The 25,614-nt window shown below is 39.6% G+C and overlaps 1 protein-coding gene across 5 annotated transcripts in view; it reads right to left on the bottom strand.

Annotated features, from left to right (window-relative positions):
- The window catches only part of LOC143210084 (lachesin), a 292,319-nt gene that overhangs the window by 33,940 nt on the left and 232,765 nt on the right, over positions 1-25,614 (bottom strand). For all 5 annotated transcript variants that reach the window (XR_013009184.1, XM_076426569.1, XM_076426567.1 and 2 more), the window contains 2 exons: positions 23,733-23,861; positions 602-721 (listed from right to left, as the gene is read on the bottom strand). Coding sequence is in view for 4 of the 5 variants with exons in the window: in XM_076426569.1 (XP_076282684.1) it covers positions 602-721; positions 23,733-23,861 (249 nt within the window). In the remaining variant the exon portion in view is untranslated. The remainder of the gene's footprint in view (positions 1-601; positions 722-23,732; positions 23,862-25,614) is intronic.

The raw sequence follows: 25,614 nt of genomic DNA, 5'->3' as shown, positions 1-25,614 counted from the left end.
TTCGTCTAAAATATTTGTCGCAAAATTTTCCTTCGTGTACGTTCGGTATTGTTGAATAATACCAACATATACAAACAAATTGATAATTTAATAATAGGTGCCAAAAGCTTCTGGGGGCAATTCGCATTCTTCAACAATTAGACTGTGCACTGAGTGCATCGATCGAGATTGAACCTAACTTTCGGGACGACCCGGTATCAAAAATTTAACGTTTCGGAAAAAAGGAAGGGTCCGAGAGAGCGTTCCGCAAATAAACGAAATTGACAATCGTTGAAATATTTGATGGGGCGCGTAGAATATAATTTTCTGCGCGTGACTTATCGCCGTATGTCACGAGCCGTGCGCATGCTACATATATCAAATTGTATTTATCAAGAAATGAAAAAGCGAACGGGTCGAGTCGTTTATCGTGAGTGGCGCTTCGATAAACATATCGATTCGTAAACTTCGATTTTCGGGGCCGATTGCGGGCGCGGGTTTTACCGGTCATAAAACTATACCGATCAACGTGAACGAGTTTTTAAACGCTCGCATTTTTTGCTCGACCGCACCGACGGCTATAAAATAAACTGATACGGGGCAATAGTTAATTAAATCTTACCTGATTCGCGTGTCCAATAATTAATGGCCTTCGGGGAAGCTTCCACGAGGCAGACCAGCGTAACGTTGGTTCCAGTTGGTGCGCCAACTAGCTGGTTCGGTACTTGAACCATCGGGTGAACTGTAATTTATCGTGATACCATTAATCAATAGCCAAACATAAAGTATACGTGTACGTAATAATTATCGGCTAGACCGCGATTTGTCATTGGCAGTAATAGCAACCAATCGCACGTGGCGGGCTGACACGTTCCGTTAAAGTCTATTCTCGCGATTTACGTGTGCTTGAAATAATGTCTACGAAGCTGGTCGATCGACTGCGATGCAATCATTATGGCAAGCATTTTAGACTGCAATTTTGGTTTAACCCCACATGATTCCTGAGTAGAAATGTTCAGTTGCATGCTTATACGTACACTCCGGGACGAAAAGATAGCACAATTTGAAATTAATGTGATTCCGGTTTATTAAACATTAGAAATTCAATTTTTCTTATACACATGTTTTTAGTGTGTCTTTCTTAACATATATGAATGAACTGAAACGAAGCTTCGATAACTTATCTATTTTTATTGAATGAAGTAGAATTATTAACGAAATATATGTATAACATACAAGTAGCGGACAAAAGTTTAAGACCGCTCTAAAGAAGACGATGACTTTTTTAATATTGTACTATACAATTTGAACTTTTTTACTAAAGGATGTGAAAAGAAATTTTTTGAAAAATTGTAATTGATCGGAATTGTTGAAAAAATACTAAAAGTTGATTTTTAACTTTTTTATGTGGGCCTATATTGAAAATTTAAAATATACGTTTTGTAGATCTGTGTCAATTAAACATATTCTGAAAATTTCGTCAAAATCGGTCGACGTTGCAATGAGCTACAAACGTTTAAAGATAGTAAAAATTGCAAATTTTCACGATTTCAAAAAAATTACAAGTAAATTATACAGAATTTAGTATATAATAGCTTAAAAATATACCATTATTAATAATAAATCAATTAATAACATGTACGTCCCAATTCGAGAAAACCGTTTCTAAAAAACCTTATGTAACTTTTATGGGTTTGGAATTAAACAAAATCTGATTGTTAATTTGAATTCAGCACCTCAAAATCGATAAAACGATACCATTTTTATTAATTTAAACTTAGTAATAGCTTCAGAAATGATTTTTGTCCGCATTTTTCGCGTTTCAACCCACTGTGCGCCGCGCGCCGGTGCCACAGATGTGTTATCCCGCGACGCAATACCGTTCGTTCGGTGCTACAGACGACATATCTCACGTGCTTCATTATTAAATGGGCTTTTTCGAAAAAATGCTACTCTAAAATCGCCGCGCATGCGCGAGAAAAGATGCACCATATCGGAACACTGAGAGGGATTCGACAGAAGCCGGACCCTTGCAATCCTCGTGTACGTATACAGTGTCTAGCGGTGTGAGTGCGCCACCACACTCTCGCTCGAGTTGGATCCACACCCTTAAAATATTCATTTTCTTCATTTTAATATACCAAATGAGTAAAAATAGATGATTTGCTATCTTTTTGTCCCGGAGTGTAGATTGCCGTTTTCCCGGTAGAAGCTAGTCGAGGGCAGAGTCGCCGGATTAAGACTTGTTTCCCCACTTTACCTTCCCCTTCTACGACGCTGTTCCCCCACTCTTCGTGCATGTGTCACAGTGTCACGTGATTTATTCGATATTGGTAGAAAGAGAGGGTTACTTTTTCCGTTGAATTCGACTGAATTCCCTCGATCGGATCTGGTGATTATGGACGAAGGACCAGATTTATTCCGAGTTGTAATGACACACTATATATTCCGGGAGGAAGTGCTTTACTCGGAGCACAGTAAAAATAACAGAGATCTCGCGCCGATGTATATTCGCGTGGCACAAACGAGGTATCTCGCGGCGCGGAGTCCCTTGCCTTTGTGGAACCCATTAGCCGGCTACCGAGCCCCGTGAATCATGATAATGAAATGATGACACGCCTGACAGTCTGTCATTTAAAACGAACCCCTCCACCCATAAGTAAGGCATCCTTCGGCCGTAAGCATGTTCTTCGTCCCGGAGATCGTAAGCAGCTTTCCGTGAGCTGCTTAGGTTTTAACAGCAACCCTCGATGGCCAGTTCTTTTGACCGGAAATGCGTTTGTCTCTGCATTTTGCGGGGAATCGATACGAAAAGCTTACTGTGCGCTCAAACGGCTTATTTAATGATTTTGCGTTTTAAAAGCGGTTCGGAATTGACCTATTTCGACTAATTCGTGGATGTATGCTTTGTCATATTAGATTCGGGAATATCAATGAAATCGCTATCGAATCTCGCATATTCAACATCGTTCAACGGAATTTTAATTTATTTATTATCCACTTTTCTAAATTTGTCTAATGTCCATATAGGTTTGCGTGTCATCTATTTATTTCTGTTATAACGCTCGAAATCCGCGGGTTTAAATATAAATTTTCCTCCACATATAGATAAGCTCCATTATCGGCAAGCAGTTGTTCGCTTCCTGAAAGAAATCGTAAGACAAATCCTGGAAAAATATGTGAGGGTTGGTTGTTGGAATGTTGTGCCCAGAAATAATTTTGATTTCCCATCAAGAAACGAAATAGTGCATGTTCGAAGTTCCATAAATGTTCAGTGACCCTGTTCCCATGGACAAACAGTGAGCGTTTTAAAATTTCACCTCGCTCAGTTGGAAAGTTGATATTGATCACAGGCGTGTAACGAGTTTAAACAATTTCTGGGCATGTTTGAAGCTCCGGGACGAAACCGAGCGAGCGGAGAGAATTATTTAATACGTCACCGGCGCAATTAAAACTTTTTCGATGTTGTTACAGACGTATGGGACTCGTAAATCAATCTTTATATCTCCGCACTCGTATCCTATTGGTACCCGGCGCGTGTATTCATTTAGCGTGGCCCGATCGTGACTGCGTCGTTTCGGTTCGATGTTTAGATTAATGAGCCGAACGTAATCCAGTCCTGTAATTGGCCGGGCGAAACTGCGACGACACCGAAAACACCGATAAAGATGTATGCGCAATAATAAATTCGCGTTCGACCGATTCGATTTTTCGAGTGCTCAGCAGAAATTCTCAGGAATCGATTTCCTGAACGCGACAATAATCCGATTGTACATCGTTTTAGGTAAATAATTTCAAGTGGGTCATTTTGATTAGTTTATGTTTCTATAAAGCATTATGTTGAAAATCGGTCAATAACGGCGAACAGTCAATTTAAATCGGTCCGTTGTAACCGACAGGCGGCCAATGGCAGAGTCCGTTTTATGTCACAAACGATGACACATGTTAAATGCAATCTCATTCCATAAAGTTTATATAGTATCAATGTACAATTTTGTTTATAATATAAAGTAGTATGTTAAAGAGTGCACATACATCAGAGGAACAATTCAATTAAAAACCCAACATATTAAATATGTAAAGGTTTGTTTAAAATAAAGTACAATGAACACTACTAATAATAAGAGTTAATGAAGATTGTCGTGTTACTTTAAATCGATTGAAACGTTGTATCTAAAAGCTTTTGATAGATGCCAACGTTTCTGGGTATACTCTGCAAGATAATTGAATAAATAGTGGGCTAATAATAGTGGAAGTGATAATTGGACTGTAAAAACCTTGAGATACGCCAAATTTAATTCTCCAATATTCTTAAATTCGTCTAATACAACTAGTTTGGTATTTCACCTTTCCGTACTAAATGCACAAAATCGGTAGTTGGCTAATTTTATACTATATGAAAATAGAAATATTTCAATCATTAAACTTAATATGAAGTTTCTATTTTTTAAAAACGAACAGATCGACCTGCACATGTCCCAGAAAAGTTCCAATACGTCACTGGCAGTAATTACAAAGGACAATCGAACGATATTGTATTAATTTTAATAGCACCACCCAATTATATCGAATGTATTACAACCGCCATTTATCGTTCCCGGCGCGGCAGACAGTATTGTTATAAGTATAACGTAGTCGTACAGTTAATTAATTGAATATCTATCCATACATATCGCGCGATAATGTAAAATAGATCGCATAAGTAGAGTTTCACAATACAGTTATTGATCATGTTATTAATCCGCAATAACGTGTACGCGGCCGTGTATACAGGGTGTTCAATTTTCATCTATAAATGGAATTATAACGTCTGAATCACTGATCATCTGAAAAAAATGTTTCAAATAGAATTTGTTATTCTGATGGGTAGTATTTCTTGATTAAAACACTTGATAACGTTTGCATTCTGAAATCGGACATTTAATACAGTGACTCCCATTAATATTCGGACACTCTAAAAAACGCGATAATCTTTTTAATATTAGTCTATACGATTCAAACTTTTTTCGGTAGCTAGAGCACTTAGTTCACTACAGGATGTGAAAAGAAATTTTTTCGAGAATTGCAATTGGTCGGAATTGTAGAGAAAATACTAAAAGATCCATTTTACAACTTTTTTATGTGGGCCTACATTGAAACTTTAAAAAATACGTTTTGTAGATCTGTTTCAATTAAATATATCCTGAAAATTTCGTCAAAATTGGTCAACGTTGCAATGAGCTACAAGCGTTTAAAGATGGTAAAAATTGCAGATTTTCGGCCTATAACAGCTAAGAATTCTTACATCTTTCAATGATTGTCATTTTCCCCTGCATCAACCGATTTCGATGAAACTTTCACAATGCATATAACCCACACAGATCTACAAACATATTTTTCAAAATTTCAATATAGGCCCGCATAAAAAAGTTGTAAAATGCAACATTTAGTATTTCCTCTACAATTCCGATCAAATGCAATTTTTGAAAAAATTTCTTTTCACATCCTGTAGTAAACTAATTACTCCAGCTTTCCAAAAAAGTTCAAATCGCATAGTCCAATATTTGAAAAGTTACGGTGTTTTTAAGAGTGTCCGAATATTAGTGGGAGCCACTGTAAATCAGCTAAAATGAGCATATTTGTTTTTCTTTTACAGGAAGCTGCAGGGATTGAATGCCCGACGATGTTTCGTTGACAAGTAATCCTGACAAGTGTTCCTTTAACATTGCGGATCTCGGTGTGGATTAAAAACGGACTGTCCGTAACTCATCGACAGATCAAATTCGGTTTGTCGATTGGAATAAAGGGCATCGAGAGAGTGATCGGTAATAGGTAACGGGCCGGGACATCGTGTGGCTGGCGTCCCTTTAAATGTTAAAGTCCGGGGATGGTATTTGGTCGGGCAGATAGGTCGGCCCGGCCGCGAAATAAATCATTTAAATTGGAGGAAAGAGAAATCCCGGCTAATAGCTTAGGATCCCGTGAAGGTGTGTCCCCTGATGCGATTGCGGCGATGGAGTAAGCCTGTAAGGCGAAACATTGGGACGCCCTAATAGGTTTCCAGGTCGGCTGGTCAAGCCGCTTTATGTGGTTTCGCCGAAAGGCAGCCGATCTTCATGATGAGAATTAGTGCTATAATATCAGAAGTTCGTGATAACCTCCAATAAATCCTTCTTAACTTGTATTACCGGCACCGGTGTAACTTACGGCAACTGCTGTATTAAGTACACCTATTCTAAAGCTAATCTAACGATTGCTTCCTCTTGATGGCCCCGGAATTTATGGCGCAAACACGCTTTCCCGACGGCGCAGCGCGGCGCACGTTGCCTTCGACGGAGAATCGAAACTCGGTTCCCTAAAAGTTTCTGCAATTCACCACCCCTGGAACCGATGCTCGCTGATTAGAAGACTTCGTTCCTTATTTTTCTATGTCAACATCTTATTACATTAGCACCGAATTAATTATTCCGCGCGGGATGATGCTACATGTAAAAATAAGTGGAAAAAAGGAGTAAAATGTTTTTGTTCGACGTCTCGTTTTCGGGTCATTCCATGCCAAATCAATCACTTTTTGCAGGCACCATCGACGATTTTGTTCTAAATGAAATATGTTGTAGTCCATGTAAAATTAGGGGGGCTTTAAGTCATCACTTTGCCGGTTTCGAATTTTTTTAGAAATGGCAGGCCTTCAAAGTTTTCAATTTTTGCCCATTTTGGCGAAAATGGGCCTCACTTACGAATTTTGTTCTCGGGAACTGTTTGTCCGATTGAGCTACATTTGTTTTTGTTTTATTCGGAAAGGATTGGGCTATTACAAAATTATTTTTTCAACCTCGAAAATTAACTTTATAATGTCGAAAAATTTTTTTTTCGAAAATTGCAATTGTGATCGGAATTGTAGAAGAAATATTAAAAGTTGCATTTAACAATTTTTATATGTGGGCCTATATTAAAAATTTTAAAAATACGTTTTGTAGATACATAAAAAACGTATACTCAATTTGCAGAGTATGTATTTAGGCTGGTCAACCAATATTTGACCATGCCTAATGGTCAACTAGACCATGCGGACTAGTGTGCGCATCCCCATTGAAATACATAGAAGAAACCCAAAACGGCGTCGATGGTGCGATGCAGGTCAGGCGGCGGTGTGCGTTCTAGTTTGAACGAAAAAATGTTATTCTCTTTTTCTGACTTATGTTTGCACATACACCTTGTATACAGTGTTCCATGAAACAGTGAAAAGAATCATACAACAATTTTTAAGGTACAGTTTTAAAGAGGAGGCTCCGGTCTTCAGATCTATGGAAATTCCATTCACACAAATTTTTTAAAGTATTTCTACAGTTGTTTTAATGCATAGCATTTTTAAAGGAAAATGGCTCTGCAGGTTCAGTTTAAAACTGAATCACATTAACGCGATGCAATTTCGCTGACCCTTGCTACACAGTTAAAATTGCAAACTTTATTCGTCCCTTGTGGCAGTTTGACATATTTATCTCGCAGAGTTTGCGTTCCGATAAATGTAAAAAATTAAACTGAATATATCGATCTATCATTTACGAGCAATCTTATGCTAAATGTGCGAAACTTTCTCAGTTTGAATGACAGAATTTGCGAATGTGGTGGTTTTAGACTTTCCAATGTTTTCGCCGAGCTTTTAATTAGCAGACAACATATTTTCGAGAAAGAACGTGTTCTCGGTTTCTTAATCGTGTTGCACTTCGATCGATTCGAATATTCGTATTTGTCAAATGAAATTTGGTGGTTCCGGAACGAATCTGGCTGGATATTAGAAGGCTGACGGTGGGACCGACTATCAATATTACAGGAAATAACGTCGCGCCAATCGTCTATTCACGGTGTATCGTAGGGACGCAGTGAAACGCCGAGGTTGTACACATAGTATTGCCGTGGAAGTACGAAGATCTGTCCTTTGGCTCGCAAGCAGAGAGAATTCCGGTTCCTACGGTAGCCAGCCCCACAAAACCACAGTCTGTTCTCTGACCAGTCCACCCAGAAACCTATTACAGGATTTCCTAACGTTTTGCCGCAGCGCGGCAAGCGTATTTCGCCTGACAATATTCCTGCCAGACATCTTTAAACGATTCGCTGTTTTAACACGTTCAACGACGCCCGAGATTTTCAGTATTCTTCGCCCTTTACCTGCACAACCGACGAATTTTCTGCTGCCCGATGCGGGTAATTAGCGACTATTTCATCGTAAACTGTCCAACTAAAGCCTTTCAGTCAGATTAGCACCGGCCATCGCTCTCGGGACTATTCCCGCTGTTTATATTTACGGAATACTAATTCTGCTCCTGAAACACCATTTCGAGATGCTACATTTCTTTGACCGTTCGGGAAATCTGTTTTAATTAGCCACGTATTTGACTAGACTGCGGATCTGTATGCAGAATACATAAAGAAAATCATATACCGATGTTCATAGATTCTTTGGTTCAACTTCATCTGAGGAAACCAGAAATTTTTTACCGTTTTAAATATAATCCTGTAGATTTTGAAGAGAAAATGGCGAAAATCCGAGTCTTAATGTTAGGAATTCACTGGTTCAAACGTTATGAGTGTTTAAAGTTCAACGATCTTCTCTGTCTTTGACAGGGAAGGGCGCAGCCGCAATGAAACAAAAAATTCTGGTGATATCGTGTTGCGACAATTGCAATTCACTAAGTGCCACAGTGTAAAGATTAATTTTCGTTTCGAATTACCGGAACGTGCGGCGACTTTAATGCAGAAGCGAAATATATATTGTACAATATAGAATGCTGTGGGATGTTATCTTATTAGAGCAGAAACACCGCATCCTTCTCGTCTATGAACGAAGAGAATTATACTTTTCGTGGACCGTACTTATCTCTTGGAAACCGCAGACTTGTAGGAAACTCCTGGGCAGACGACCCAAGAGGACACTCGGAAACCCCTAATGTCTTGCCTTGTAAGCTTATTTTATGTGAAGAAACACGGTACACCGTTTAAGTGTACCCCAAACGCTTCACAGCAGCTTCTACTCCCCAAGGAGAATCTCCACAATCGTTGATAATAAGTTAATCATCGACGTTCACCAACGTTTTTTCACTTCAGAACCTTTTTATGGTGTCGTTAATGAATGGCATAATTAAAAATATTTTACCAGATTTTTGTTTATTTAATACAATATATCTGCAAATGTGGAAACATCAGCTTTCAGGATGTAAACGAATATTTGATTCCATTTAGCTGTCGAAAGGTTTTTACAAAATATTGAGCTACTTCCAATGCTTTTCGAGAAAATTAAATACACCCGGGGATTCAGGTATACATTGTAAAAACTTCTGAAAGCGAATTTATGCACTGTGTTTACTCGGCTATTCAATACCTCGTAATCCAATCATGCCGCTCTTCTTTTATTTATACGCGTTTGCGGCAAATCCACCTACAATTTTCACTACGACAAAAATGTGTAACACCCGTACACGCGAAGCTGTTGTTCCCTTACTAAGCAGATTTCACGTATAATATCCAATTTGCATGCTTAGAGTCTGCATTTTAACAAACATCGATTACGATGGTGCTTATTACCACGTTTTTATTAGCTCGCTTTCTTGTCTGACTGTTTGTTTGTCTGTCTGTTCGGTACAAATTTTGCAATTGATTTTAAACTAACTTCCCGATGAGCTAGAGACTTGAAATTTTAAACACAGCTCACAGAACTGGATGACAATGCAATATTTAAACATAAATTTTTAAAAAGCCTATGTGTTTAGGAGGTGTGAACTATTAAATTTAACCGTTACGCCTTCCCGCGCGACGCACAGTGGTCCCAAATCCCGAAAACACGGCCAAAACCTCAAAAATGAACTTCCTCCTAGGAGTTTGTAATTCTAGGGTTAGATAAAGTGATGTTATGACCCTGAATGCTACCAAGGAAAAAGGTAAAAAGTTTATGGTACGGTTCTGCAGTCAGTTCAAAGTTAGCCTTCGTTTGATGAGCATTTGTCGCGCGCATTAGTAGGAAATTGAACGCCCCCTTCTAAAGTGCATAACTTTCAAAATAGTGCATCAATTTCAATTCTGCAAAATGGATGCTGTTCCTGGAAGTAAGTACAATGTTTACCTGTTTCTGTATCTCAAAAATTGTTAGTCATTACGTTACACGATGGCAATATTCTTTGGAGAACGTAGAAGGTAAAACTTGATGCGCGTGTTGTAGAAACGTAGACATTAGGGTGGACCTTATTTTTCGACTTTCGAATTTTTTTCGGGACACCCCCTAGAATTGTGACACTTGAAGAAGACGAAGAATGCAAGAATGAGAAGAATACAAATTTACGAATGCTGGAGGCACTTACCACTGAAGTCGACGAATCTGATAACATTGAAACCGACGAATCATGTAAGAAATATGAAATAACTCGTGAAGACTCGTGAACATTTTATTTCCCACAACACTAAGATTTTTTGAAAGATTTTCAATTCCTATAGAATTTTTTAAAAAAGATCCCGATTTATGGGAATATGACGAGGATTTTGGACTAAACATTGTAAAAAACTTAAAAGTTGTTAATGACACTGCTGAGCGCGGTATTAAGCTTATTCAAGACTATAATCAGTTATTATCAAAAAATGAAGAGGACAATATATTTTACAAATTATTTCCGAAAATAGGAAACAATATCCAGATGTATCAAAAAAGTCATTACGAGATAAACAAATTATTTTATGTATAATGTACTGTATTATATGTATAATGTATATTTATAAAAATATAAAAAAATTTCTTAGACAAAAGTTGTATTGTTTATTTAATTAAATATAATGCAAAAAGAAAATTTTTTTTTGAAAAGTCAATTTTTGAGATTTTCAAGGTCTCGAATTTTTTTTTAAATTAATGCTACATTTTGTTTCTACATTATTATAGTGCGTAAAAAGACAAATTCAACGATATATAAAAATATATACTAATGATATACTACAGTGGAGAAAATCGAGTTACAAAATTAAAAAATTTTCAAAGTCGATGCGGCAACACTTATCCGATCGATTTCAAATTTTGCACACATTATTTTTGCGCCAAGTGTCATAATTCTAGGGGGTGTCCCGAAAAAAATTCGACAAAATAATTTTCACCAAGTATAACTAAGGTCCACCCTAGTAGACATAAGTTAAAAGTCCCACGCGTTGTCCCACCAAAATTCCGTTTCAGACGTGTTGCTAATACATTTATCTTTCAAAATTGATAAAAACCAACCTCCAATAGTCTCGTGTTTGCTCATACGAGGGTAAACTTTGTTTCATTTCTATGGATTTTGAATTGCGATTTTACAACTTTTAGTAATGAAAAGCGATTCGGATGATTACTATACTCTTAAGAATCGGACATTTCATATGTAACAACCAAATAGAAAAATTCCGACGTTTATATTATAATTACGTCGTTTTCGAACACCCTGCATTCTTGCGATCAGGCCCGATGCAGGCGAACGGCAGACCCGCTCGCAAAGTAGTTACCTCGTCGCAAATATTTCAGGTGTGTTAATCAATCGCGCGTTAAACTCGAACGTTAGGAATAGGTATGGCGTGATCGGGGCGCGAGCAGTTTTACACTGGCTGGAGAGTCGGTCAAAAGTTAGAAGTTAATCCGCACGAATCTAAATTAAGTCCCGCGAGCAAGGCGGAGTGGATAGATAGCTGCTGGGCACGTTTAGTCAGAGTAGAATAGTTTCCCTCCCTCCCTCTGAGCCCTAACTCCCTCCCTCCGCCGACTCCTCGTAGATTTAGCCCTTTAATTTTCCCGGCCGAAATATTCCGTAGAAGCAGGCCACATTTCCAAATAACTTTGCGAATGCGCTCGCCTCTATTCTGACCCTGTCTCATCGGACCGAGTTTCAGCCTTGCAAACACCGAAGAAAACGTCGAATGTCGCCAAGCGTTGATTCACTTTCTAATCTCTTGTTTTACTAGCTGTTCTTTAAACACTTTACCTACCGGAGGCCTTCGTATAATGATAATGACAGGATTGAAGGTATCATTTCATCGAATTTTTATGGTAACATGTATAAAGAAGTATACGATACTAAAAGAATATCTCAAGCAGAACAACGCTGGGATTTCGCGAGAAACGTTTAATTCCCGGCGATCCGATTAGAGTCGAAGCTCGCGCACGCCAATGAAACAGGAAACGGCTAATAAAGTTTTAAAAAGCGGCGCGTTCTCTCTCCGATGAAATATCGTTCAATAGAGTCGATAGACGAGACTTACGGCGCGGCGTAGGCTCGTCGAACGTTTCGCGAGTTCTTTGCAAATTGAAGCAGCCTCTCGCGGTGGCCTGCATTTATCGCGGCTGTCTGCGTTAATCAAACTGATTACAACTGCCGTAAATCACTGCCACCGGCGGAACAATTTCGGGGCCAGTTCACCTCTTCTGGGACAAATTGTTCGAAGCTTTATTTCGTTCCGCGCGCAATTCCGTCGCGCGTCGCTTCCAGAGGATCGCCCGGTGGAATCGGAGTAATTGTTTATGACGATACGAGCACAACGAATTTACGAGGAGGCTCCCGTCAAGAAACGCAGAAATTAGCACTACGTCATTGCTGCGCGTGGCACTAGCCGACTAGCCTCTCGCAACACAGTCCTTTCTCATTCAGTTCGCTTCGGTTCTGCTTCCAATATTTCACATCTTTCCAACCATTTCCAGTCGCTGTTTAACATCGATATCGCTGTAGAATGCTGATTTGGAAAAGTAACGACCCAACACACGTTTTTTGTTAATTTTTCCGCGACCGTTATTCGCAGATTTATGTGCCAGATTTCAGGACTGAATATTACTTTATAGAGAACACAGTCACCATCTCTATAATCGTAAACGAAAAATGTTATTATAGATAAAGAAGGTATTTTCACGATCGTACCATTTGAAAGAATGGTAATTATTTTCACGGCGCTCAGGTTCGATGAATTTCTACACTAAATGAATATGTATAGCTAAGAGAGGCATGAACCGTTATGATTCGGGTTTGAATCAGATAACGCTTCCGATTCGGATTTGAATCTGCAAAGATGCCAAGTGCTATTTTATTGGTGTTTATTGGTATATGCTATTAATTACAAATCCGAATCGGAAGCGTTATCTGATTCAAACCCGAATCATAACGTTTTTCATGCCTCTCTTAGCTATACTCATTTAGTGTAGAAATTGATCGAACCTGAGCGCCGTGAAAATAATTACCATTCTTTCAAATAGTACGATCGTGAAAATACCTCCTTTATCATTATAGATGGCGAAAAAATTACAGAGTTAAAGCCTTGTTTCGACAAACGTCCGCAAGATGGGCAGGCGGTTGAACAAGACTTTCTCACAAGTTACTAAACTGACACCAATTAGTATACTAAGAACTTTCCTCATGACATTTGTGTCTAAGGCAGGGTCCGCTAGATAGCCTTACTGATGAGTCCTCTAGCGGGCCTAGGACGAAACACTCCACCTTTGTTTTCCTCCAATAAAATAGCACTTGGCATCTTTGCAGATTCAAATCCGAATCGGAAGCGTTATCTGATTCAAACCCGAATCATAACGTTTTTCATGCCTCTCTTAGCTATATTTATTTAGTGTAGAAATTGATCGAACCTGAGCGCCGTGAAAATAATTACCATTCTGAAAAATGTTAGAATGCGTAATTTCGTGACGTAAGCCGAGCGTTAAGCAAATAAACGATTTCATTTCGAAGCGTCACCGATTTAATTCCTACGGATGACGATGACGATAATGAAAGTTTTGAATAATACACAGCGCTGAAACGGCGGCAGATAGTTCGCCCCGGGAATTACAACAAACCGTCCGACGAATTTCTCGTTTTTATTATCCACACTCGAATCAGGAACGCCGCCACTTGCTTCTACAGATAAGAACTTTACGCGCATACTTTCTGCTGCAGTATTGGATTTCTGTCGCCTTTTACCTCTTACACGTTAAACTGCAGTTTACGATTTCTGGTTTACATCCTTTTTACGCCGCGCACTTTTTAGGCGGGCTATCGTGATTTATGATCGCGTTATCGTCTGCAACATCACGGCCGATGGATTCCTTCGAATAGCATCGACAGGGAAGCATTCCCCGCCGCGCTGCGCCGCGTCGTACCGAATCCGGTCGCCGACAGAAATGGAATCGTTCTTGGTCGGAGACAGGAAATATTCGTTTCCGCACGAATGAAAACTAATTACGGGAAGCTCGTCGCGATGGCTGTAACTCATCGGCTATACCGAAACGTACGGGGTGTATGAATGTAAGCCGAGACGAGAGGGCATCTCCGCTGTGGCTCTATAATTATGTTGCTGAGAATGATCGTGCTCGACCAAAAATGTCTCGTGTAAAATATCATTATTCGAAATATTTGATCCAGTACTAAATTTTTTCATATTTACTAAATTCGGGTAAAGTTTACTTTACCGGACTCAAAATTAGTACCTTTCTCCTACGAATTATGATGCATTTGGTATGTAATCCAGTAGATTTGTATTTGGGACGGATGCAGATCGAAGTTTCGATCCTCTCGGATCAATAGTTGAGGAGCTATGGTCGCTTAAAGTTGAGCATTTTTAACAGGTAAGGGTGCCTCCATATTGCTTTGTAGTGACAACCGCGAGCAGTTTACCTTGCCGCCCCCCTCGATCTAATCCTAACCAACTCGTATCGTGGCCAAAAGTCAACAATTTTTTCCCGTTGTTTAAAAATCTGTGCAATAGTACTTTATTTATAAAGTTCCAGAGCACGTTTTTTTGTTACAACCAATATTTAATACGTACTTCTGTCGGAGGTACGAAGTTCAAAGTTAGTAATTTTAGAAGACCGGCATTTTCAACCATAATTGAAATTAAATATGTTTCTTTTATCGATCGTATTTGCTGTTAATAAATTTTTAAATGCTTCCGGCGCAACGGTTCGATCGTTTATTACGAATTATAAAGCAATTTTGCTAATTGTCAAACAAAATCAACGTTTCGATCTTAGTTTGGATCTTTTTCAAGATTTATTTGAATCGCGTTTGCTTTGGGGAAAATAAATTTATGATAAATGTGTGACACGTGTGTTACGTGCATCGGACATGCTTGTTGTCAAGATACTGACAACAATTTATTTTCCCCAAAGCAAACGCGATTCAAATAAATTTTGAAAAAGATCCAAACTAGAATCGTAACGTTGATTTTGTTTGACAATTAGCAAAATTGCTTTATATAATTCGTAATAAAAGATCGAACCGTTGCGCCGGAAGCATTTAAGAAAAATTTATAATTGAAATTGTCTTTGCGATTTATTATCGCGGTGTAACGCTAGTTTATCATTCTTCATATGGTTGGGCATGTCCTAATGTAATATAATATTCTGATTTTATTGCTTTATTTCACTTTTTAAAGCTCTGGGAGATGAAAAAAGAAATCTACATATCTGGTAACAAAAAAGTTGATTATTAATCGCGATCAAGTGTTCATTTTTTTTGGAAAAGAAGCTGTTAAGGCTATGAAACAAGTGTACGTTTCATTTACCTACGGTCTATTGCAGTCTTATGAGTTATCGCCATTTCCTTAGCGGCCGATAATGTTCCGAAATGGCGAATTTGCTCTAAATCGTAGACAAAACTAATATTCGCAAATGTGAGGTACATTATTGTTATATATTACAATAGAATGCTTCAGATAGTGAACAGTATAAGATTTTAATGGTAAATATTGCATTTGAAACACCAATTACAATCACAATTATGAAAAATATAATATTGTACAAAATAATTTGTATACAAGTAACTTTACAGTACTTCGTCACATGCGCTTGAATTTATGCTGAAAACTAGGTATGCTTAGCATGGCCAACTTTAAGACGTTCTACAACAAAGTGAATTTGGATTTTGAACTGATTCATCTTAGAAATGTTTGAATTTACTCTCCTACTAGTTAAAAATATAAAAAATTTGGTTTTTCAAGAAACTTGAAAAGATGGGGTTTTTACCGCTTTCAGACCACTGTGCGGCGTGCGACCGTCAACTACAAAACTGCTCAATTTTAAACGACCATAGCTTCTCAACTATTGATCCTAGAGGTTCGAAACTTCGATCTGCATCCGCGCCAGCCACAAATCTACTGAATTACATACCAAATACATCATAATTCGTAGGAGAAAGGCACAAATTTTGAGTCCAGTAAAGTACAGAGCAGCCCTAAATTGTAGTAAATTTCACCAGTTGTGTATGCATTAAATGAAAAGATCGAGTTCAACGGGCTTCTGGTAGGTACAGCGTTAGTAACAATGTTTAAAAATGGTCTAAAAGAAATTTTCAATTGGAATCAAGCTCTCCAGAACGCTACAGGATGGTAACACGATCCTTCTCGCGAAGAACGCGATAATCGAATGTGGTCGTTGATGATCGCGATCACGATTAATCACGTTGCGCCTACGAAAGAGCACGAGCGTCCGACCAAGCAGTTGAACTTGTTTCCCGCGCGGAGTTAATAAATCGCGCGTAATCAACCGACAATTAACCGCGCCTCGGTGAACGCACTCGAAGCGTCAGTTATTTCCATTCACGCGTTGCTATTCAAGTGTCGTACAACAGTGGGGTTGGGGATGGTTGGGGATGTTTGGGGGTGCAAGAGAGGGGAGGGGCGAAAATGGGAAGGTGCTGGCAACGGTTAAGCACGCTTTCTGCGCAATAATGACCAGCTATTGCACAATTGGGAATTACGCGCTGAATTTGAGCCACCGCATGTTTAATTCACAGGCCAGAGATTATTAATCTGATTTCCCACCTCTGCCGCACGTAGGCGCGTTTAAAATTATCTGTCTGCGACCTATTGTACTACACCGGTTTCCTCCCATTCGGATAAAACTGTTAATCGCCGTACTTTAATCAAATTTTAATCCCGGAGATTCTCAAATATTCGCGAGAGCGGCCCCGACGCGACGCGACAGATCGAACCAGTCTGGCACCCAGATCCCGCTGGAAATGTTTTTCACCAAACACGAACGTTCTTATGCAAGCGATAACGGACGAGCTATTTATGCTGTTCACTTCGGTGGTCATTCTTCGTGGCTGCGTTCATTCGAATTAAATTAATTCAATTATTTGAAACAGGTCACCTAGTTATCCTCCCCACCGACGAGAAACGTTTCTTGTGCTAGGGAGATTGTTTCGAGGAAGCGAATATGCTGCAAGACGAATGTTCGCGTTATTTTTATATACATTTAGATATACATTTTGAACGTACAAGAGAGAACACGCATAGTAACGTTAACGTTAACCCTTTGCACTCGAAGCAATTTGAGTTCTAATATCATGATATTTGTTTCAACCCAGATCATTTTCGTTCTATGTAATCTTTTTTACATTGTGCACATCAAATTGAACATGTTTTCTTATATAACAGTTGAGCTTATTACAATTTATAGAATACAGACAAATTTAATAATGTTAAAACTGTTTTAGGTAATGGTATGGCAATTTTTAGTGGCGCCTCAGACTCGCCATTCCAGTGCAAAGCTTTAACACGTTGACTGGCACAGCGGTCGTGCGCGGGTGTCGCAATTCTTCAAATAACAATGTTCAAGCTCGAATCGTTTCTAGGAACAAGGTATTCGATAGGCAAACGTTACCTAATAAAACTCGCCGTCTCTCGGCCACGTAAAAACAAAACCATTTGCACAGGAAGCAACAAAAATATTGCTCCCATTCCTCAAATCCAACCATCATAAAATATATGCTTCCAAATAGCGAACGATTTCGACAACATAAAAAACTGTAATAAAATTTGCCACGGCAAATATCATGCGGCGATTGTGCACCTTTAAAGTCAAAGTCTCGAACGCCAAGCTGAAGTTCGATTGCGCATACACACAGAGGTTGTGAAAAATAATATACAAACACTTTGAATATTAACAAGGGAGCCTGATGCAGTGGGAGATAAAAGGTTTGTTTAGTTACTAAGGTTTTAGAACTTGTAAAAAATGTTCGAATGTTCCTGACACGACTTATAAAAAGGCAGAACTGCTAATCACACGATCACGAACAGGACATTAATCCGAAAACTGCGTTCGCAGAAAATGGCACGATAAAAAACGACGAGAAGAGGAGACTCGCTATGGGGGCCAGCGCGTCGAGCGAAAAAATCCATTACGTCAAATAGTTTTAATTTCCGTGTTTCGCGAGGACCCTTTACATATTACTTCTGCTCGGTCGCGCAATCAACGAAGGGGAATTCCTTATCTGCGACGGAATTAAAGGGGCGATCCCGTTTAAATAGGTACCCACCCGCCGAAAAGAAGCGTTGCGTGTCCAGCCCGGCGCAATGCACATTATCGCATCGCGCGACACCCGTAAAAATCCGTCGTAACAGCATATCTCGGCTCGGTATCGAAATGAAATCCCGTGGAAGCGTTTAAGGTGCTACGGCGCTATCGGATAGTTCAAATCAATGGTTCCTCCCGACTCACGAGTCCTATTGCTCTGATACGGTCTGATGAACGGAGCAATACTTTCCACGGTTAATTACGCTTGCGAGTAAAAAGGAAGAACGCTGTTGGATACAAATGTAAGTCTCAGAAAAGTTGCATTTAAGATAATTTAAAAGGGGTTCAGAAAAGTATGAAACAGGTATCGAAACATTCGTAAAGTAACAGGTATCGATACTTTCGTAGAAGTATCAAACGGGTATCGATTGATGTATGAGTATCAAAAATTAATACCAAATACCTTACACTTCAATACGTATCGATACTTCCCATTGAGTACATACTTTGGTATCGAATTGATAGAATATCATGAATAGTATCGGTATCGATCCGATCACTACTTAAAATTGATTCGGACAATTTTTATTTCGCACTGAAGCAGCGCGGTTTGAAATAGCGTGTGCGGGATTCGCGGTTCCGAGGTAATTTGGTATCGAATTGATAGAATATCATGAATAGTATCGGTATCGATCCCCGATCACTACTTACAATTGACTCGGACAATTTTTATTTCGCACTGAAGCAGCGCGGTTTGAAATAGCGTGTGCAGGATTCGCGGTTCCGAGGCCGATTATGAAAAAGGTGGCAGCTTCTTCGGCGAACTCGCGAAGATGAAAGGGGATTCCGCTCGCTAACGGGGCCCAAGTAAATTTCTCGCTTTGCGTGGAACGAATGTAACAATCAGAACGAACGAACGAACCAGGAAAGGGATCGATCGCGGCACAGCCATCTCCGAGATGATCCGGTTTGTCCTTCTCCCCGTTCCGGTCTCTCTATCGACAATAGCCACCGATCGCTTGAATTTCGAAGCAATAGCTCGCGGACGCAATCGTCTATACGGTCTGCGGGTAGCGAGCGTATTCAATGAAATTCGATTATCCCGCACGATCTTATCGCTCGAGGGCAGGTGCAAGATCGTAGCATGAACCTGGGTACATCCAATTTCCGGGGAAGAATTACCTCTCCCCCGGATCTAAGACACCGGGAAACGCAGTCGTAACCGCGACTTAACTCGTCGTCGTTCCAACGTTCCCTCAACCCTTTACCCTTCGTCCGACGCCCTTTTACCACGACGCGACGCACAGTGGCACGTTTCACCGAAATCCTGGTCAAGAGCGAGTAACACTGAGCGAATGTGCTAAGCGTTATTAGAAGACTTTTTTCGAGAGGTTACGCTATCAATTTTTGTAGGAAGTAGATCGATTTTTTCCTCGGACTACAACAGGCTCCCTCTTTAAAACGGAAAAGGTGCTGCGGGGACTTGAAAGCCGCGTCGCGTCGGGGAAGCAGAGAAAGATAATAAAATTACACTCGAGGCGATACACCTACTCGCTGGCTCCGAGTTTAGCGACAACGTGGCGCGAACAACGGCGAAACAGGAATAACGAGGAAAGAATTGACGGGGAAAGAAACGAGAAACATCGTAAGGGTGAAGGAGAAACGACGGCTGTTTCCCTGTGTGGAAGTTTTTCGGAGCGCTGCTTAAACGCAGAGGTGTGGGAAGAGGATGTGCTAGACCGTTGGGGGTTTTTGATCGTTTCTCTCTGTGAAAAGACTCTTTCTTTCCCCTATCGAAATTTTGTTTCGTAGGAATGGTGTGTTGTATCGAAGTAATTTGTTCTGTGGTTTCGTTCGTTGTTGTGTCTGTTGCTAGGTGTAACCATCGTTTTGTGAATACAATTTATTATTAACTAGCTTTCCGCCGCCACGCGTTGCTGTGGCTCAGTATTTATTAAAAGCATGTTTTTACCTGTCACAGATGTGACGTTTATACATGTTGTAATTAATAATTTAAAAATACTAACCAAATATTTCAATTCAAACGCAGATGAATTCTACTCAGCTGAATTCCAATGCAATGAGAAACTTACAGAACAAATCACTCCGAACAGGTCAATCTTTCTATTTATATAGATATTTCACGATATAATTTAAAGCAGAATACCACTGAGAAGATTCTCGTCGTGACGTATTGGTTATAACGCGAATCAACACGAAACCATATCGATTATTCTACATCAATGTTTTCGCAAACGCGCCACATTCACATAACTTGAAGTAAGCAGTTAGCGTTGTAGCCGGTGGGAAAAGTCGTCAAAACTCTTGAACGAATAGACATTTTTGAATGCGGATTGTCCTAAAACCTTCCCGAAGAAACGCTGCGTCTAATGGCACAAACCCCAGCTTTCTACGTTCAGCCGTTACGGAGATGTTCGATTACAAACAAACGGACAAACAGACATTTACATTTTTATTATATAGATAATAGAAAGCTTCGTTATGTATACTCTTCTCTGAATTAAAATACACTGATAGTTGCTTCAACGATGCGATAAAATACCGGTAAAATTTGAGAAAGATTCGTCGAGCCCATTTGTTACAATAAATTCCCAAAAATTCATCGCCGACGGTTCAAGCGAAGCTCTCCTTAACCGCGCGGCTCCGCGCTGTTATTTAAGCTGCGTTTTACCTTTGCTTCCTTTTTTCCTTCCCTTTACCGACCACCGACCGTTCTCCACTCTCTCTCTCGTGCACCCCTGTGAAAGCCCCCATGAACCCCGTGAAGCCGTGCCTGGCCCGCCTAGTTCTCGCCGTTCTTCTTTTCTAATACAGAGGCGCGGAAGCTTCCCTTTTGCCGCGTTGAAATTATGCAAAGAAGGAGACGATGGCTATCCAAGCCCGCTGTGTTGCTTTTCGCCTTTGCCACCAACGCGGCGGTTGCCTCTGTGTGCACGTTCGACTGGTCCCGGACCGGTTTTAAGACTGCGCGTCGTGCGGATAAGGGTACGCGCCTCGCTCCTCGAGGTTTGCGCTACGGACGATTGAGAGAAAACGCTTCCGTGCCTAAGTGGCGGGAATATGGTGCACTTTTTTCGGGTGTACGCCGCGCGGAACCGTAAAAGGGAATTTTATTTTTATTCCGGCTCTTTCTTCCCCACGTTCCGTCCTCTCCTTTTTGTTTCTTTGCCTCGACTTGCCTCGCCTCGCATCGCCAATGACGCATCTTTCGTCTCTGAGCCGTCCTGCCTCGCGAAATTGTTCTTCTCCTGCATTCACCGATCGATGAGCTTCCGCCGGTAATTATTTGATGATTGCGAAACTTTTGCTTTTTAGTAAAATGATCTAATCTTGTATTTACCGACGAAGCTCAGCACTGATGTTAACAAGGAATGATCCAGAATTGGGAAATTCAAAAAATTATTAAACTCTGCGGGATATATAGTGCATATGTGGGTATTTTTTACCGGACTTTTTCTGCTGCCCAAATTCACTTCGAGGGGGTAAAATCGACCCGTGAACACTCGGCTATTTTTCGATTTTGCGATATAACTCGGAAAGTGTGAGGGTTGGGAAAAAAGTTTCCAGACCAAAGTTGGTCTTTTTAATGAGAGCTATCGACTGGTAGAACATTTATGAGTTGTTTATACGGGGTGTCCCAAAACTCCTGCAGAACCCGGAAATGGGAGGTTCCCGAGGTCATTTGAAGCGACATTTTCCTCTGCAAAAATTACGTCCGCAGCTTTGTTTAGGAGTTATTAGCGTAAAACACGGTCCAATCGGAGTGCGACCTAGACGCGAGTTGGCACAGTCGGCCAATAGTGCGCCGAAATGCCTGTTTTTTAGACAAAATTCAATAACTTTTGTTCTGTTTATGATAGAGACATGAAACAAAGTGGGTTTTTTATTTATATTGATAGCAATCTCAATATGATATTATTATAAATATAGCCATTTATTTAAACATTGAAAAACGATATTTATAAACAAAATTTTGTTTCATTGGTGGTTTTCAGGGTCGATTTCCGCATTCGGAAGGATCGATTTTACCCCTCAAAGTAAATTTGGGCGGCAAAAACAACTTTTGCAATTTTCTTATTTATTTATATTGGCTCCAGTAGAAAGGTTAACTTAAATCTCAACGAACTGCAAGAAATTTCAAGATTTTTGTTGCATACGAATGCGTAGGATATCTTTACGCGTCCGAAGCGATTCACTGATGAAAAAATTGAATGTCCCATGAAAGACTAAGCGTTAATCCGTTTTTACGGGGAAGTAAAGCCAGAAGAATCCAATAAACGGATTTCAATAGACTTATACGGAAACCTTTAGCGGGGGAAAAAGGCAGGAATGACAGAACTTTATTACTGAAACTTCAGGCACGCGTAAACTTTCGGCTCGAAATCGTGAACGAAATTAATGACGTTCGAGTTAATTACGCCGATAATTAAAAAGCCGGATGAATTGTATCAGCAATACCTACTGTATGAATATCGAGATTTCGACGCGTTCGCGAACTCGCGACATTTAGTTTCTTTATTGCTTTGTTCCGGAAATATTGCAATTCAATTTGCGAGACGTTTCTACGTTTCATTTAATTAGTCTTGTATTTTTTCTACTAAAGGTCACACGAAGGTCATATAGTATTAAAAGTCGTACACGTTCCATTACCACGAATATGCGAGATATTTAAGATGCTCAACTTGGATGGAACACCCTGTATAAAACAAGTTGCACTAACTTGGAACGTTTTCTCGTCTATGGAGTAGAGCGTAGGGGATATTTTACGATGGCATCTACTTCTCGGCGCATAAATTTTGTAACGTGACCGTTATGAATAACATCGACGTCGAAACTGGGTTGTAGAATCCACGCAGATAGAATTCAGAACATTGTTCAATGTTTTACATGCATGCCTATCGCGTGATACAATTCAGTTTGCAACATCGCAGCGTAGAACCTGCCGGCGCGGCGAGACAAATGCGATAAAGTTATTTAAATAATTCTATATTCGCGAACCGCCGGGGAATTTTTATCGTGGCGCACCTACGCCGTGTTAAGCTAACAAACAATTACTACAAGAACGATAACGGAACATTCAGTCACGCGGATCTAATCGATCGTATTTGCGAAACTGCCGATAGACGTTCAATAAAAAATATTCGATTGATTCGCTCATTTTTTTTTTTTGATAATCGGAATTATTTATCTCCGCCGTTCATGGAAGTAGATTTTACCTCTTGCGGAGGTCGATGTTTAACAAATGATAAATATTTCTCCGTGATATTACTTTCCGGAGGTAGCTCGACGTGCACGTAACGCGAAATAATTAGAAGAGTAATAAATCGCAATAAAAGCTGGTTCGAACGTGAGAGGATTTCGAAAAATAAGTTAGGTCCAATGAGCGAATCAGCAGAATCCATCGGAACTAAGAAGATAATCTTCGGCGGGAGATAGATCCTCGGTGAAAGTACCAAGGGAAACGATATTAGGGCGTACTCACAGTGCACTTGCAGCATCATCCGTTTGCTGACTGATGGTGGTACTCCGTTACTTGCGATGCATAGGTAGGCGCCCATCTCGCTCCTGGTTACTTTCGACAGACTCAGCGTTTCCCCTTGGGCGTTAGCTTCTGCAATACACAAGCGGATGGAAAGAATTTCAAAATCCGTTCGACCATACGCGGTTTAATGGCTTTCCTAAACCACTATTCATTTAGCGCAGCCTCACAGGAAATTCTACAATCTCGTCAACAGACTGCGGATCTTCTTGCGAAAAATAAGAAGTTCTTCTCCTCGTACACACTCCGGGACAAAAAGATAGCACATCATCTATTTTTCCTCATTTGATACATTAAATTGAAGAAAATTAATATTTTAATATGTCAACATATTCTAACATGGCTGTACGTACAATGTACTGAATATCATCCACAATATTTACTTCAATAGAATTTTCGAAATGAAAACGTACAGCAGTTTTACATTTGTCAGTTGTGCAGATGTTACTGAACAGCAAACATTCATTGCAAAACGTAATTGATAAAGTGGATACTAGCTTCTGTCGTGCTTATTTAATGAAACAACATACTAAAGTGTTAAGAATGGGTCGTGGAACAAAACTAAATGTATGTCGAGTACATACGATATTGAAGATAAAGAAACAACAAGATTGAATTACACAAATATCAAAAATTGTAAATAGATGCCGTAAAGTTATTATGAGTATAAGGGCTCTTTCGGAATAAGGGAATAAAATAAGAGTCCAGGAATAAAATGGGTAACACGTGTATTCGCTTCAAACGTCCGACAAAAAGTGCCGATCGCGCCTTCGCCGTCGTCGCTCTGTCGTTTTAGACAAGCGACGATCGGTCTCCGTTGCCAACAGCGTGGTCGTTCTTTACCGCACGCTGCCACCAACCTTACATGAGCTTGTTAAAAGTCCTGAAAATTTTGGGAAAAGAAGAATCTGAGCGCCCACAAAGTTCAACAGCCTGTGAAAAACGTGCAACACTGAGAATAGCATCAAATTTGAGGATGACAGCGAGACAAATCACTGGAAGTATTGGCGTAAATACTAACGGAAAGAATGTACGTTGTGTTTTACAAGAATGCAAGCACTTAGCGCGAAGAGAATTGCAGAAGAAACCTTGGTTAAAGAAGGAGCATAAAGCGTTCCCGCTTACACTTTGCCGAAAAGCATATAAATATGAGGACAAAGTGGCGAAGAGTCATATTTACTGACGAAAAAAGATTTAATTTAGATGGTCCAGACGATATAAGCTATTACTATCATAATTTGAATGAAGAACAGCAATTTTTTAGCCATCGCCAAATGGGAGGCGGCTGTGTGATAATTTGGGCCGATATTGGATATTGGGGTGAAACAGAAATCTTGAACATTGAAATGGTAAATGAACAACTGAACACTTATGCTGTAAGAATTGTTGCAAATAAACACATTTTACAACAAGACAAGATCCCCAACCACAACATTATTGAAACTTGTTGGGGACATCTTGCCAGAGCTGTGTACCAAAATGGCAGACAATTCCAAAATATTAACGATTTAAAGTAGAGCATTTTGGACGAATGGGAAAATATTAGCCAAAACATAATTAAAAAATTGTATAAATATTTACCAAACCAAATGATTAAAGTCGTTAGCTGTAAATTTGGAGGTCCTACAAAATATTGAGCATTGATTTTTATCGATTAATTCTGTTATATTTCAAGTTTTTCGTTAAGTGTGCTATCATTTTGTACCTCTATATTTCGTTAATAATTATTCTAATTCATTCAATAAAAATAGATAAGTTAATGAAGCTTCGTTTCATATTATTCATATATGTTAAGAAAGACACACTAAAAATGTGTGTATAAAAA

This window comes from Lasioglossum baleicum, chromosome 6 (genome assembly GCF_051020765.1).
Source record: "Lasioglossum baleicum chromosome 6, iyLasBale1, whole genome shotgun sequence".
Classification (NCBI taxonomy): Eukaryota; Metazoa; Arthropoda; class Insecta; order Hymenoptera; family Halictidae; genus Lasioglossum; species Lasioglossum baleicum.
Note: the sequence above shows the minus strand (reverse complement) of the source record. Positions and strands in the feature narration are given on the sequence as shown.